Raw genomic sequence first — 16488 nt, forward strand, 5'->3', positions numbered from 1 at the left:
GCTTCCCCAGTCTACATTAGCATGTCAACTGGTATCATCATGTAAGTCATGTTTAGGGGACAATATTGTTGAGACTTCATATGTATAGTGAATATATATATTAAGTAGTGAATATATATATATATATATATATCAAGTTTCACCCATGTATATCACACACACACATACACACACACACACACACACACACGTATAGTGTTGCTGGAGATCGATTGTGTAGCCTACAGTCAGGTATGTTCTGCATTTGGGCTAATTATAGGTTTCTGTAACAGTCTCCATTGGCTGCAAAAGTCTTCTCTGATGAGTGGTGAGAGAATGCATGAGCCCTGCGAGACCAGAGCCAGGCCTGGCCTAGAACTCTTAATCCTCTGGATTCCCAGTGCTGGAATTACAGTGCTCATTCCCATGCCCAGCTTGTCGGACCAGCTTTATGCTCATTAATTTAAGAAGGACACAGTAAAGACTTCATATTTAGAAAAAAACAGGTGTGTGTGTGTGTGTGTGTGTGTGTGTGTGTGTGTGTGTGTGTTTTATATGAACTGGGAATTCCAAAGTGGATGGCCATTCATTCTTTCAGGATTTACCCTATATTTATAACGATTAAGGCAACGGGGGAAATAAACTCTATCTTTCCTCCACATGCAGAACAGTATATGCAAATCATCTAATTGATTAAAAGTGCAGTAACAAACTCACAGCTTTGTACAGAAAAGTCTTAGTATATTCACTACCACTAGTAGCGAATAACTAGTCCCTTCCAAATCTTAAGGGATAGGTCCTTGTCATGCCTTCTTGTAGGAAATTTTATGGATAAAGGTCTGAAAATCCCAAGCAGTAATAGTCTTAGAATGACTATAGTCCCAAATGTTTCACGAAAATCCTTTCTACAACGGAAAAAAAAAAAGCATTATAACATTTGCTAAAAGAAAAAAAGTGGCCCTCGCCTTTCCACAGCTTAGACTAGGAGCACTGGGCTGGCACAGTGACCTCTGTTCAGCTCTGCTAGCAACGTTAGCAGCTCTCTCAGGAAGTCCCGTGAAATGCTAATAAAACTGGATCGCAGCACTGCCAAAGGAAGTTGCCCATGGCAACACGAGGCTGGCTGCTCATCCACCTACCTTCCTTATTTTATGGCTCAAGGGTTGCCAGTCTCTGGTTTTTAATCTCTGTTATGGACCCAGAGACTTGGAGTAGCTTCAAGATGAGGGATTTTCTGGGGAATTTTTATTTGAGCTGCTTTCCATAGCTAGGTGATTCTTCCTGAACCCCTATCCTACAGCACAGGTCTGGTCCATGGACTCAGTAATGCCTGAGCCAGCTTCTTAATGGAGAAGCAGTTCTGACCACAGAACAGCATTACCTATCCCAGTTTATTTTCTGACAAGCCTTCCCTTCTGGTATCCTTTTTATTTCTGTTTCAGTCTCTAAGTACCCATTCCCCTCTACAGAGATCAGTGACGTTAAATGGGAATATAGCCACAAGTGCACAGTCGGGAACTGCATATTGACATTTCTGTAGCGATGGGTCACAGGTAAGGATGCTCCCATAACACTTTATCATAATTTGTGTAAAATTACAAGTGAGGGTTACACAATGATGAAGCTGCCTAACACGATTCTCAGAGCACATCACCCTCGTTAAGGGATCCCAGTCGGCCATATTAAAATTTCTCCCAGCTACATTCAAAAGTAAACAGGAGTGGGCGGTATCATCCCATCAATGTGTTTAAAACACTTCCCTTTCAACATGTAGTCAACACAGACCCTTGTTCTCGTCATCTTGCCTTTGAAATCCGTTGTCTTTTACACCTGATGGACATCTTTTTTTTCACATTTTAAGTGCTCAGTCTGTCACATAAGCTAGTGAATTTGCCAATGGCCAACTCAGTTCTAAGGATTTTAAGAAACAAGATTCCCATCTTTCTTGTCATCTTCTCTCACCGGTGAGTGAGTGTTCTTGAAGCTCCGTGTTGATCCGTCCGATATCTGCGTCATTTGGTTCTTAACTGTTATGATGAAGCATGGGTACATTGGTGAATTCGAGATCATTGATGATCAGAGAGCTGAGAATATCATTGTGAACCTCACAGGGAGGTTGAACAAGTGTGGAATTATCAGCCCTAGATTTGATGTTCAACCCAAAGGCCTAGAGAAATGGTAGAATAATCTGCTCCCATCACGGCAGTGCTGACAACCTCGGCTGCCATCATGGACCACGAAGAGACAAAGCGAACACATACAGGAGGGGAAATCCTGGGATTCTTTTTTTAAATGTAAATCATAAATAAAAAGCCTCTGTGGACTGTGGGAAAAAAAAGAATCAAGATTCTCAAAGGAGCGCTGGCCACTAACACTTCCTGGAAAGGGAACGTGCAGTCAGTTATTTCATACCATGGGAGCCCTGCTTTAATGGTGATCTCAGTCTGCAGGTGAACTACAGAGTCTCTTTAAAGCTCTTTGTTTTCAAAAAGTTTTACTTGGTAGGTTGCTCCTCTCTGGCTTTTCCCTTGGGTCCTCCAATGATAAAGCTACGTGTAGATATCTACTGTGGAGAATGTGTACGTGGAACACGGCAGAGCCTAGTGCTTCCAGGCGAGAGAAGACTGAGCAGGCGAGTGACCCAAGCAGGTGCTTAGCGACCTTGGTCTCTTGACTGAAGACTCTTACTCCAATATCAGATTGATTCCGCACATTGTGCACGTGACGACCAAATGACCCACTACACCAAGTGCATAACTGATCTTGCAGACTAGAAGAACCCATTTGTAGACCGATCTGTGGGAAGAGGAATGGAGGCAGCAGATTATGAAGTAGAGCACCGTGCCTCTCCAAACCCTGTCTAAATAAACTCTTTCAATGCCGACTTTTTGGGCTGAGGAGTTTAAAATGTTTTTGTTCTTTTAAGGCAGGGTCTCAGTATGCAACCAGGCTAGCCACAGACTCAACATCCTCCTGCCTTAGCTTCTGAAGCACGGGAATCACGCTGCGTTCCTCAGTTTCCCTCTGTGATTTCGAATTCTCTGCTTGTTGCAACCCTACCACCACCTACAGTTTGCTTCCCGTTGGAGGTAATGCATCGCCTGCATGATTAAAGTTCCTGATATTATTAAATCAAGCTTTCATTACAATTTTTAAAAGATGCGTTCTTTCCTTATCGTTTACAAGGAAAGTGCTGGGCACACATTGGCATGCCCAGCAAGATGACTTAGTTCACTGAGTTCTGATTAGAAAGGATTATTTGAACCCATATAGTTTGAATACGGCTTGTGGGCTAGCCTGAGAACCAAGTAATATAATTTATTTTTATGGTGAATGCCTTTCTGTATCCAAGAAACAGACACACAGAGCCACAGGTCCTGGCACCTACTGCCCAGGTGCACTCATGCCCATTGAGGGGCAGGCAATGGTACAGTCTGTGGAGCAGACACTTGTACCACTGCACACAGTGGCCTGCATTGCATTGGCTTTAGTGACTATGGTGTCTCCAAAGAAGGCTAGAGAAGGTGGTAGGCTCTTTCTGCTAAGAGGTACTTGAGCCAACAGTTACTTTGATCTGCCTGTGCTAAGCAGTTCACGTAATTGGAGAAGCAACTAGTTAAAGTGTTAGGAATGCAAGCAAGAACTGAGAGGCTCCTCCTGGCCCAGCCCCAGCCCCAGGTGGCATCATACAATAGGTTCCTTGGACTCCACACATAGTCAGGATCTCCTTAAGCTCAGGCCTACACAGGAGATGTTACTGGCTAACAGCATTTTTAACTGCAAGGCCACTCTGTGCCAAGTGGCATGTTGTTGGAGGCAGAACTTGCAGACTGTCATCTTGGGATGGCTTGATCTTGATCCTGGCTTGGTACAATGGGCCTTGGTCAACTTTTTTTGACAGCTCTTCCCATGACTGCCTCATTTATAAAGTGATGATGATGGGGTTGGTTCCTAACACTGACCTCGAAGATGTCTGTCTGTTTGTCCATCTGTCCATCTGTCTATCTATCCATACACATATACATGTATATACATATATATGTATAATATGTATATAATATTACATATGTATTTATGTGTACATATGTATAATATACATATATTATACGTACAATGCATTTGTATTTAAAAGACTGGGCACATTAACTCTCAACATGCTGTATCAGTGTCACAAATATATTAAATTATTCCTATACTTATCTCTCTGTTTATTGGGCTACATACTTCCAGGAGCAGTAGAACCCAGAGCTTCTAGGGTGCTTGAATTTACTCCAGGTAAGAGACTGTGTTTCTGCCTCATAACAGCCTCTGTATGAAAATATTACCCCACCACCATCCCTCAGCATCTAAATGTCCGATTAATACCATTTTGAATTGTGCTGTGTTAAAGAAAAACAAATCCATTTCAGCATGCACATCTGTTTCCATCTTTAGTAAAGAGTAGAAGGGAAGGCACACCAAATATTTGCTTTGAGATATTTCATTTGTAAATGTTTGATTCACACATGTAGTTTATGTACCCGTATATCTGGAGATCATGTAAAAAAATTTGTGGGTGAAAACGTTTAAGAAATTCTGCTTCCTAACACAGTGGAAAACTTGACTTTCAGGCAGCACTTGAGATATACCGGGCCTTGTGCAGGCGGAGGTTGACAGGTTTGCTGTGGGCAAGAGACATGGATAGCTTGGTACCCTGGACATCTGAGGTATGTGGGCCACCAAGACTAGCAAAGCAAGTTCTTGTAATTCCTGTAGTGAATTGTGTCTGCACTGGGTGAGCTGATTTGCTTAGGAGCCTGCACTGAGCTAGGGGAATTCACTCTGCAGTGGGAATATAAAAATGCTCTCATTGCAATTGTACTGGTTGTATTCGAGGGCAGAGGGGGTGAACCCAAGTACATTTGGGTTCTGAAACTCAAAGCACTTTGACAATTCTTTTTCTTTTTCTTTTCTTCTCTTTTTTTTTTTTTTTGGAGCTGGGGACCGAATCCAGGGCCTTGTGCTTGCTAGGCAAGTGCTTTACCACTGAGCTAAATCCCCAACCCACTTTGACAATTCTTAAATAGCTTATAGCATTTGTTATTCAGGAGAGAGGTGGCCGTGTATCTATTTTTTACTGACTTTAGAAAGCTTTCTAAGACCTCTGTCTGGCTAGTCTAAATAGTCTCTTGACACTACTCCCAAGGGCTTCCAAATGGGGAATTAATTCTGCAAACCTGCATTCGTGTAACTGATTTTTTTTTTTTGAGACAGGTTCATCTGAAACTCACTGTGTAGCTCAGGCTGGCCTAAAACTCATGCTCTTCCTCAAGAGAAAATTGTCAATGTTACCGTAGTGTTTATTTAAGCCTCTCTCACTGTCTACTTCTCCTTTTCCAAGCTAAAATGGAAAACTTACTGTTTTATCTTTCTTAGTGGTTACCAGAGGAACACAAATCCACACACAGAGCTACATCATGAAAATATTTTCCCAAAGCCTAAGATTTTGTTTTCGCCAACAGGGTATAATTTTGCTACTGTCTCATGACCTCTGCACACTACACACTCTCTCCTCTCCTTACTGCAGTGTTCCTCAGCGAGGACTAGCACCCCACTCACAGATCAAGGGAGAAAGAGAAAGTCTGTGGGCGTATGAGCCTATGAGGATCCCAGGGAACTGTGTAAACCTCAAGAGGCTGCCCCACGGTTGCCCCACGATGTTAAAACCCCACTTGTTAGACATGCTTCTGTGTGTTTCTGATGTGTTAGGTAAGGTCAGGTCAGATCCTAAACTTCCAGCCCTTGTTGGTTTTAAAGTGCTTGTGACACAACTAGCAGGAAAGTAAAACAAAATGCTGGGCTAAAAATAATCATGCAAACAGTGCTCTAGAGATTTAAAGAACAAAGTAGTTTCACTTCCTTTCTTCCAGCCTCTGCCAACTGAAGTCTGCAGCCATGAGCTCTCCAGGAGACAAGTCTGAGTTCCCATTGCACAGGGCATGAGAAACAGCGCCCTGAGAGCTAGGGTCTGGATGCGTTAACTGCAAAGGTAAAAGAGGATGAAGGGATGATGGGAAACCTGTAGACACTCCACCAAAGAGGGAAATTAAATGCACTCTAATGTTTCCAGCAAAGAGATGAACCGGGCATGCTAGTGCAGGCCTGCAAAAATAGTTTCAGGATCATTTACCTATGTAGGTATTTGGTTCTGTCATTTAAAATACTAGAAAGATACAAATATTAATTCCAGCTTTGGGAGAGGCTGAGGCAGGAGGATTGTGAGGTTGGGGCATGTATATTGTGAATTCTTGTTTTAAACTAAATCAAGAACAATAACAAATGAACAAAACCCAAGACCAACCCAGTAAAAACTTCGGTCTAAATTAAAAGTGAACTAAAAGCGACCGTGAGGAAGGAGTGACTGTAGTACATGCCTTGGTGCTCGCCCTGAAAGCGGTTTCTGGGTAGCTCTGAAGAGGATGTAACTCTTAACAATGGAGAACAACATTCCCCACACAGAAACCACCAGCATAGAGCTTTGTTGTGAAGAACAAAGGGATGACCCACACCTGCAGCACGATTACCAACTGTCAGGGAAATAAACAGAGTCTTCTTCAGTGATGGGGACCTCGAATGGCACCCCGGTTTGCTATATGATTCTGAACTAGATAAACATCAGCCCAGGGACCTCCATCACTCACTAAATGATTCGCACCCTTTCCAGTGGACAGCAACCTTATCATCGTGCCTTTCCACACCAATGGCCTACCTACCAGCTGTGAGTTAATCCTACAGAAAAGAGAATTGGCCTAAAAGATCACGTGGGGCTACTCCAGAATGCCCGCCCATGCCTGTTCTTCTCACCTGACTGCTTCAGAGGAAGACACGTAGGGCCTCAACAGCGAAGGGCTTTTGGACTAGCTAGTATCACTATAATTGTGAAACTGAGAATTCTGCTGTCTGTGCTGCCTCTCTATCCCGCAGGGTGACATAGAGTTCAAACACAACCTAGAGAAGAAAGCACTCTGACAATCACACTGTGTTACACAGAGCCCGGGAGCTGCTGTTACTAACACATGCCCATGTGAAAGGCCTCAGAGGAAGTGCCGGTGAGGGAATTAGCAGCTTCTGAGATGTCTACCTGGGCCACAGTGAGTTCTACAGCTCACACTCTTGGCTGTTATGTCCTCTCCCAATCTCCTTCCCCTTTCTCCTCTTTAGCTACTCATGCCCTTTCCAGAAAGCATGAGGTATAGACCTCACGCTTTCCTTGTTCTCAGTGTCTCAGTACCACTGACCAGAGTCCAGGTGGCCTACAGAAGGTACATTTAATCTGGCTGCACACTACTGGGGTCAGGACAGACTGAGCTGATCGGCTCTATGTCACTGGCTGCTAGACTTATTTTTGCAACAGTTGTACTTTAAGAGCAAGCCTATTAGCTAGCTACTTTCCTTCTTGCTTCCTTTCTTAAAATTAAATTATTTTCATATATTTTATTTATTCACTTTACACCCTGCTCACTGCCCCTCCTCCCAGTCCCCTTCCCACAATCCTATCTCTCTCTCCTTCTCCCCTGGGTATCCTCCTACCCTGGCACATCAAGGCTCTGCAGGGCTGGCTAGGTGCATCCCCTCCCACTGAGGCCAGACAAGGTAGCCCAGCTAGAAGATCATATCCCATGGGCAGGCAATAGGGATATTTGGCAATTAGGGATAGTTCCCATTTGGGATTCACATGAAGACCAAGCTTCACATCTGCTACATATGTGTGGGGAGGCCTGGGTCCAGCCGGTGTATGTTGTTTGGTTGGTGATTCAGTCTCTGGGACCAAAAAGGTTCAAGTTAGTTGACTTTCCTGGTCTTTCTGGAGTTTTTTTGTTTCTGTTTCTGTTTTTGTTTTTTGTTTGTTTGTTTGTTTGTTTGTTTTGCCAAAGTTGAATCAAGCTTTAATTAGCTACTGCACAAGATGATGGACTCTGGCCAGGTCCATTCCTGGGTTTCCAGAAAACGATGACAAGTTACATTTAGAAGCAGCTTACAAAGGCAAACCTACAAGGTTACATATTTCCCACCAGATCCAATCAGGGAAAGTCAAACATTCTGACCTATGTCCTGCCTACAAATCTCCCACATACATGTGATCAAGGGCATCGCCTTTGGTTGGAGCAAACAAACTTGTTTAGGGGAGAGAAAACATAGCTTTTTATATCTCATAAACAGTAGCCTCCAGCATTTTAGCAAGAATCTGTCCTTGTACAAGGGGCTTACCAGTTAGGGACTAAACTAGAATTTGCCAATTTCTGTGCTACTTTGTTCTTTCTTTAAGTGAACACCAGGAAGTCCTTCTACTCACAGATATCACATCAGCATTTTCAAAGCCGAAGTCACTATAATATCACTGGTAAGAACAACCTGTTTGTTTCTCCATAATTACAGCCCCACAGTTGCACATATCCAATTCTTCTTTGGTTCTACTTGGCCTCTTTTCTGAATGACTTAGAGGGAGGCCACCTGAGCCAGTTTGAGTAGGAGAACAGCTCTATATTTGAATCTGTGCTGACTTAGAGGAGAGAGTCTTTCTCCACAGACCTTAAGTTTATCTCAGAGGTAGAAGATGGAGAAGCAGTGAGGGACAGGAGTTTACCAAGCTCCTGAGGCTTTTCCTGCCCTCATCCAGTACTGTTCTGACTTCTAGCTATGACCGCAGGCCCACTGATGTATTTAAGTCCAATATGACCTTGGATGGGAACCAGGATACGGAAGGCTATATGGTATGAGTTCCAGGCTACTCCTAACATTGTGGCCTGGCTCTGATAACAGATGTAAATATTAGAGTCTTTCTTGTGGTAATTGTTTGACACATTAGCCATACATGATCATTGTAGTGTGAGACATCCTTCACCTGAATTGCCTTTAAGTACTTTTAGAAACCGTACATAATGAATGCCATGTAGGACTATTGCAACAGAATGTTTAGGTTTATTATCAAAAAAGTATATTGAAAAGTATGTGGCAATCGAGTTTTTGGGAGTTGATAGTTATTCCCGATCTTCTTTTTTTTTTTTTTTTTTTATTAACTTGAATTTTTCTTATATACATTTCGAGTGTTATTCCCTTTCCCGGTTTCCCCCTCCCTCCTCCCCTTCTTTATGGGTGTTCCCCTCCCCATCCTCCCCGCCTTGCCGCCCTCCCCCCAACAGTCTAGTTCACTGGGGATTCAGTCTTAGCAGGACCCAGGGCTTCCTCTTCCACTGGTGCTCTTACTAGGATATTCATTGCTACCTATGAGGTCAGAGTCCAGGGTCAGTCCATGTATAGTCTTTAGGTAGTGGCTTAGTCCCTGGAAGCTCTGGTTGCTTGGCATTGTTGTACATATGGGGTCTCGAGCCCTTCAAGCTCTTCCAGTTCTTTCTCTGATTCCTTCAACGGGGTCCTATTCTCAGTTCAGTGGTTTGCTGCTGACATTCTGTATTTGCTGTATTCTGGCTGTGTCTCTCAGGAGCGATCTACACTTCTGCACTTCTTTGCTTCATCCATCTTATCTAATTGGGTGGCTGTATATATATTATTCCCGATCTTCTGACATGCAAAATATTTCATTATTTCTCTTAAAATTTTATACATACACACTGCCTTAGTCCATAGAAATCTTAGTTAAGATTTCTATTGCTGTAAAGAGACACCATGACCATGGCAATTCTTCTGAAGGAAAATTGCCACATACTTGTCATTTTGTTATTTTACCTTACTTTGACTTCCTGGAGTTTTTATCCCTTTCCATGCCGTCAATCCTTCCTCCCTACTCTTCCATAAGAGTCTCCAAGCTCCATCCATCAATTGACGGTGGGTGTCTGTGTCTGTCTGAGTCAGCTGCTGGGTGGAGGCCCCTAGAGGACAGCGGTGCTAGACTTGTGTGACTGGTGCTTGCCCATGGGATGGGTCTCAAGTTGAGCTGGTTGTAGAAAGCAAACTTGGAAACATAAGACCTTTGGTCTTTTACATTTTTCCAGCATCACCCTCTTATCTACTTGGAATGGTTACAGAGAGCAGTCAGTGAGGCGTCATCTCCAAGTGGGAACAACCACATTATAGGGTTATTTGATGATTCTAGTCCTGGATCTTGGCTTAGCAGTGAAGAACCCCCTACCTGTTCATTGTATTTCCAGCAAGGTGGGGAGATCTGGTAGAATATATCACATATTTATTATCCCAAACGCAAAAAAGAGCTTAGTGGGGAATGTCTGTGACTCTTTTCAATAACGTCTCGGTTGTGATGGTCTGAGGCTGATAAACAAAACCACAGGTCAGGACAGGACTTCAAGGTGTGAGAGAAAAGGCAAACAATGGGGAATTTTGCTGGTTTTTGATTCTTCTTCCCCACTTCCTCCAGCTTCAGAAACAGGATCACTCCAGTTCATTTTTTCAGAAAATTCTAAGGTCTGATTCTTTCACACATAATTGAAAAAAATTCATAGAACATAATATGTTTGGAAAGTTTTGATGAAAATATTCATCAGTCTGTATTTTTCAGTAAAAACTTTAGAGAAGAGTAAATATTCTTTATTTTTTGTCTAATTAGTCATTATTAGTCATTAGTCCTCCTTAGTCATAATTGCATTTTTTGCTCTATTTGTGGGTATGGTCAACATGTATGTGTGTGTGTGTGTGTGTGTGTGTGTGTGTGTGTGTGTGTGTGTGTATGTGTGTATAGGAAGAGGAGGAGGAAGAAATGAACCTTTCATAAGGGCCTGAGATCACTTGAGAGATAACCAAGACTCAAGATACAGAGATGTTAGTACTCTCATAGTGACTACAGAATTCTGATATTAACAATAAAAATTGTCAACACCTAAAACAAATCACCTATATTTTGGTCATTTGTTATACATCCTATATTACATATTTTCTGTTTTGTTTAAATATTTATTTATTTATTCATTTATTTATTTAATGTATATGAATACAATGTTTCTCTCTTCAGCAGACACGTTAGAGGAGGCCATCAGATTCCATTACATGTAGACGGTTGTGAACCACCATGTGGTTGCTAGGAATTGAACTCAAGACTTCCAGAAGGGCAGTCAGTGCTCTTAACCATTGAGCCCTCCCTCTCTCCAGGTCTCTATTTTTTGGTTTTAAGGGTTCATTACTTCTGATTTTAAGGGAGAGGGGTGTTTTTCAAAAATCACACCATCTGGTTTTATTTATTGCTTTTTGTAATCTTCATCTTTCTAAGAATACATTTATCTTTTACATTTCCCCTATAAAAATGAAATTTATAAAAAAGAAAAACCCGAGTCTGTTCATTTAAAAACATGAAAGATTTATTTTATTATTTTACATGCATGAGTATTTTGCTTGTATATATGTGTGTACACCCCTTACATGCCTTGTGCTTGGAGGTCAGAAGTAGGCATTCGATCCCCTGGAACTGGAGTTACAGGCACTTTTGTGCCATCCTGTGAGTGCTGGGAACCTGATCTCTGACCTCAGCAAGGTCTACAGTGGGTCCCATGGGCACCTGCACGCACGTATGCATACCCCTTTTCCATACCTACACATACTTAAAAATAGTAAAAGTGAATCTTAAAAAATAAGAAACCAATCCTAGAAGACCCCAACTATCTGTGTTTGCAATGCCTGGATTTAATCACCAGCAAGTAGCAGTGTTCAGTGTACAGGCATAACTCTTAAAAAGAGGCTACAGAGACTGGGAATGAAAACAGGGCACCAGCATAGTCTAAAGTACGCATATGAAAAAAATTGTTTCTTAAACTATCTCTAAATTGTATATCCAGCACCATATTTTCTCAAGAGAAAGGTTGAAAGCTCACATCATGAATTGAATAATTGTTTGAGGAGGTGTTTCAGAAATAAGGATTGCATTTCACAGCAATTTAAAAGATTCTTTATCAATCCCCAACACAGAGCTCCTTGTTTTTAATAGTTACTGCCACGTAAGAAATGTAGGAATGCCGTGTCTCATAAATACACACATGCTCTAAGTGAGATGAAGGCATGCACATGCAGAGAAGGACGCCTGGCACGCAGGAGACATTAACAATGCCAGAGGGGTCACCATCTGGGCGTGTGAGGAGAATTCACATCTGCACAACCAGCCGAGGCAGCCTGAACATCTGGATCGCATCTTCTCTCCAGCCGCCCATCATAGCTAGAGGAATTTCCTGACAAATCAGATGCTGCCCAAAGGTCCCATGCTTCTTTTCTTGTCTCCGTGAACATAAATGAACGTCAGATGATCAACAGATCAAATCTAACCAAAGGTATATTTCAGTTCAGGACACAAGGATGAACGGGCCAAGAGTATTAAAGGGAACATGTGTGATGCTCGCGTTCTCTGCACTGCGGTATCTCAGTTATTTACAACCTTTTGTAAGTGCGCATGGTTTGTAGGGGACAGGAGGCTACACAGATGTAAGGGAAGCATTATGGAAATACACGACCCCAGTAAACTCTGGTGCTATCAGTACAAAGGCCCTTACAGAAAGTGTGGACATGAATCCGAGAGAGAAGAATGCATGGAATCTTGGCATACAATGGGCCCTGAGAATGTTGGTTGCCCACACTTCTATCTCAGTCAATCCAGATAGTTTAGTTTATCACTTAACTCTTAAAGAAGATCCTACAATGGTCTATACATAACTATGTCTGTGCAGACCCTCCAACATTACACACATTACTGTGTCTGTGCAGACCCTCCATCATTACACACATACCTGTGTCTGTGTAGACCCTCCATCATTACACACATAACTGTGTCTGTGTAGACCCTCCATCATTACACACATAACTATGTCTGTGCAGACCCTCCATCATTACACACATACCTGTGTCTGTGTAGATCCTCCATCTCCATCATTACACACATACCTATGTCTGTGCAGACCCTCCATCATTACACACATACCTGTGTCTGTGTAGACCCTCCATCATTACACACATAACTGTGTCTGTGTAGACCCTCCATCATTACACACATAACTGTGTCTGTGTAGACCCTCCATCATTACACACATAACTATGTCTGTGTAGACCCTCCATCTCCATCATTACACACATACCTATGTCTGTGTAGACCCTCCATCATTACACACATAACTGTGTCTGTGTAGACCCTCCATCATTACACACATAACTGTGTCTGTGTAGACCCTCCATCATTACACACATAACTGTGTCTGTGTAGACCCTCCATCATTACACACATAACTATGTCTGTGTAGACCCTCCATCATTACACACATACCTATGTCTGTGTAGACCCTCCATCATTACACACATAACTGTGTCTGTGTAGTGTCTGTGTAGACCCTCCATCATTACACACATAACTGTGTCTGTGTAGACCCTCCATCATTACACACATAACTGTGTCTGTGTAGACCCTCCATCATTACACACATAACTGTGTCTGTGTAGACCCTCCATCATTACACACATACCTATGTCTGTGCAGACCCTCCATCATTACACACATACCTATGTCTGTGCAGACCCTCCATCATTACACACATAACTGTGTCTGTGTAGACCCTCCATCATTACACACATACCTATGTCTGTGTAGACCCTCCATCATTACACACACAACTATGTCTGTGTAGACCTTCCATCTCCAACATTACACACATAACTGTGTCTGTGTAGACCCTCCATCATTACACACATAACTGTGTCTGTGTAGACCCTCCATCATTACACACATAACTATGTCTGTGTAGACCCTCCATCATTACACACATAACTGTGTCTGTGTAGACCCTTCATCATTACACACATAACTATGTCTGTGTAGACCCTCCATCATTACACACATAACTGTGTCTGTGTAGACCCTCCATCATTACACACATGACTGTGTCTGTGTAGACCCTCCATCATTACACACATACCTATGTCTGTGTAGACCCTCCATCATTACACACATACCTATGTCTGTGTAGACCCTTCATCATTACACACATAACTGTGTCTGTGTAGACTCTCCAACTTTACACACATACCTATGTCTGTGTAGACCCTCCATCATTACACACATAACTGTGTCTGTGTAGACCCTCCATCATTACACACATACCTATGTCTGTGTAGACCCTCCATCATTACACACACAACTATGTCTGTGTAGACCCTCCATCATTACACACATACCTATGTCTGTGTAGACCTTCCATCTCCAACATTACACACATAACTGTGTCTGTGCAGACCCTCCATCATTACACACATACCTGTGTCTGTGTAGACCCTCCATCATTACACACACAACTATGTCTGTTACACACACAACTAACTGTGTCTGTGTAGACCCTCCATCATTACACACATACCTGTGTCTGTGTAGACCCTCCATCATTACACACATACCTGTGTCTGTGTAGACCCTCCATCATTACACACATACCTGTGTCTGTGTAGACCCTCCATCATTACACACATAACTATGTCTGTGTTTGTACCTTGCCTCATTTTCAAAAGATTTGAATAGACACATGCATCATTGGCACGATAATAATTTCTAGTGTTTCATGACTGTTAACAGGCAGGCTGTTTGATCTGCCATAAGTCATTTGTTTTTGTATTGAGGTAAGTTAATAGTGTATCTGAACTCTGAATTCTGTATAGGAAGTTTTCAGGTCCTATTAATTTTATGGGGTCATTGAAGGATTCTTTTTCAAGGGAGATATTTCTCCTTACTTCCTGAAAATATGAAAAATAGCCTCACATTAAAACAGGTAGAGATAACAGCATTGAAAGGCTTTATGTTTTAATTAAGATCTGTTAAAAGCACTTGAAATGATTTAACCTTGAAGTTCTGCCAATGTCTACTCTATATCGAGCTTATCATCTTGAGGAAAAAATTACTGGCTGAAAGAGAAAAATTCCAACTTTCAAATGGTTGGTCTATACCATGCTGAAACTGTAGGTTAGGACCTTTTAAACATTTAGTAATATCCCAAACAAAGTAGGGGATCCCCGCCTCCTCACCTACACTTCACATAGAGCAGTGTACACACACACACACACACACACACACACACACACACATACACATACATACACATACATACACATACATACACATATATATTTGACAGTAGATTGTTTTCTGTGCTTTTTCTTTGTTCTGGACTCTTCAGCTCCTATAGACCACAGAGTATAATCTGGACAAATTAAATGATAATTTTGTATTTTGTAAGTGTGTGTGTGTATGTGTGTGTGTGTGTGTGAGAGAGACGTAGGTCTCATATAGCTCAGCGTAGTCTCAAATTTGCTATGTAGCACACTCTGGCCTTGAGCTCATCCTTCCGCCTCTAGCTCTTCAGTGTTGGGCGTGAGGCACCATACCTGTATCAGAAAGTGTTCTGGCTTTGGGAATTCTCTATCCACTTAATACTTACCCTGAGTTATGCTTGAAAAATGTGAAAATAATAATACCATCAGAGTATAAACAACCCACATAAATGATAGTGTCTTCTGCATATAGTTATTTGCCCTCATTGGCCTGTGCTCAGACATTTTTTATTGACTCCTTTCTCTTGCTTAGGGTCTGTGCACTCCTGTCCAAGCTGCAAGCCACCCAGCTCCCGCGGGCACCTGTTTACCTAACTGCACAGCACTGCAGATCTGTGTCAAATTCTTAATCACTACCCACGTGGGAGCTACCTTATTCACTAGTATTCTGTGCTCACACACACTCTCGGATGCCTTCCTTCAGAGCCCACTAATTGCCAGCATGAAGTAGAAGTACATTTTCCCACCAACCTCCTTCAGTGCTGCTTCCCGCACCCACGGTTTTCTCAGATCCTTCTGTTAGAGTCTACATTCTTCCTTGGATTTCCAATCTTCCTTTTGAGCTTTAAATATTTCTCTCTTTTAAGGTCCACTTTCTGCACCACACAGTTCTTTGGGATTTGACAAATGAGTGTTTTGTATTCATGAATGCAGTATAACACAGATCAATTTTACTGCTCTTAAAAAAAACCTCATTCCATCTGTTTATTTCTCCTCTTCCCTATGAAGCGCTCAGTGTTTTACTGAAGAGGTTCATGTTTCTGCATATTCCACATAATTAGAACCATACCATACGCAGCCCTTCGCCAGGGTTTCTTCATGTCTTTGCATGATTTGGGAGCTTCCATTTTTGTTGAATAGTATTTCATTGCATGGATATATAAGTTAGCTCATTTATTCAGAGGTTAAAGAGCACAGGGTTACTTCCAGTTGGGATGATAATGAATTAAGATTCTATCAATGAGCCTATCTATCCGCCCATCTATCCATCTATCTGTTACACACACACACACACACACACACACACACAGACACACACACACACACACACACACACACACACACACACACACTTTTGCACTGGATCTTTTTTAGTGAATGTAGATTTTAAATAGACCTGAGTGATCACCTAGCGTTGATCACGTGGTCAGACCATGTGCAGCCTTTGTGGGAGACTAACAGATACCTCCAGACATTTTGCCTTCTCAGCAAGGA

General features: G+C 42.2%; 1 protein-coding gene across 1 annotated transcript in view; it reads right to left on the bottom strand.

Moving 5' to 3' along the window:
* Positions 1–16488, bottom strand: part of Rnf175 (ring finger protein 175) — a 45568-nt gene that overhangs the window by 12519 nt on the left and 16561 nt on the right. Inside the window, 3 exon segments of the mRNA XM_032896948.1 lie at positions 2668–2775; positions 6393–6488; positions 6490–6545. Coding sequence (XP_032752839.1) covers positions 2668–2775; positions 6393–6488; positions 6490–6545 — 260 coding nt within the window.

The sequence above is a fragment of the Rattus rattus genome, chromosome 3 (assembly GCF_011064425.1).
Source record: "Rattus rattus isolate New Zealand chromosome 3, Rrattus_CSIRO_v1, whole genome shotgun sequence".
NCBI classification, from domain to species: Eukaryota; Metazoa; Chordata; class Mammalia; order Rodentia; family Muridae; genus Rattus; species Rattus rattus.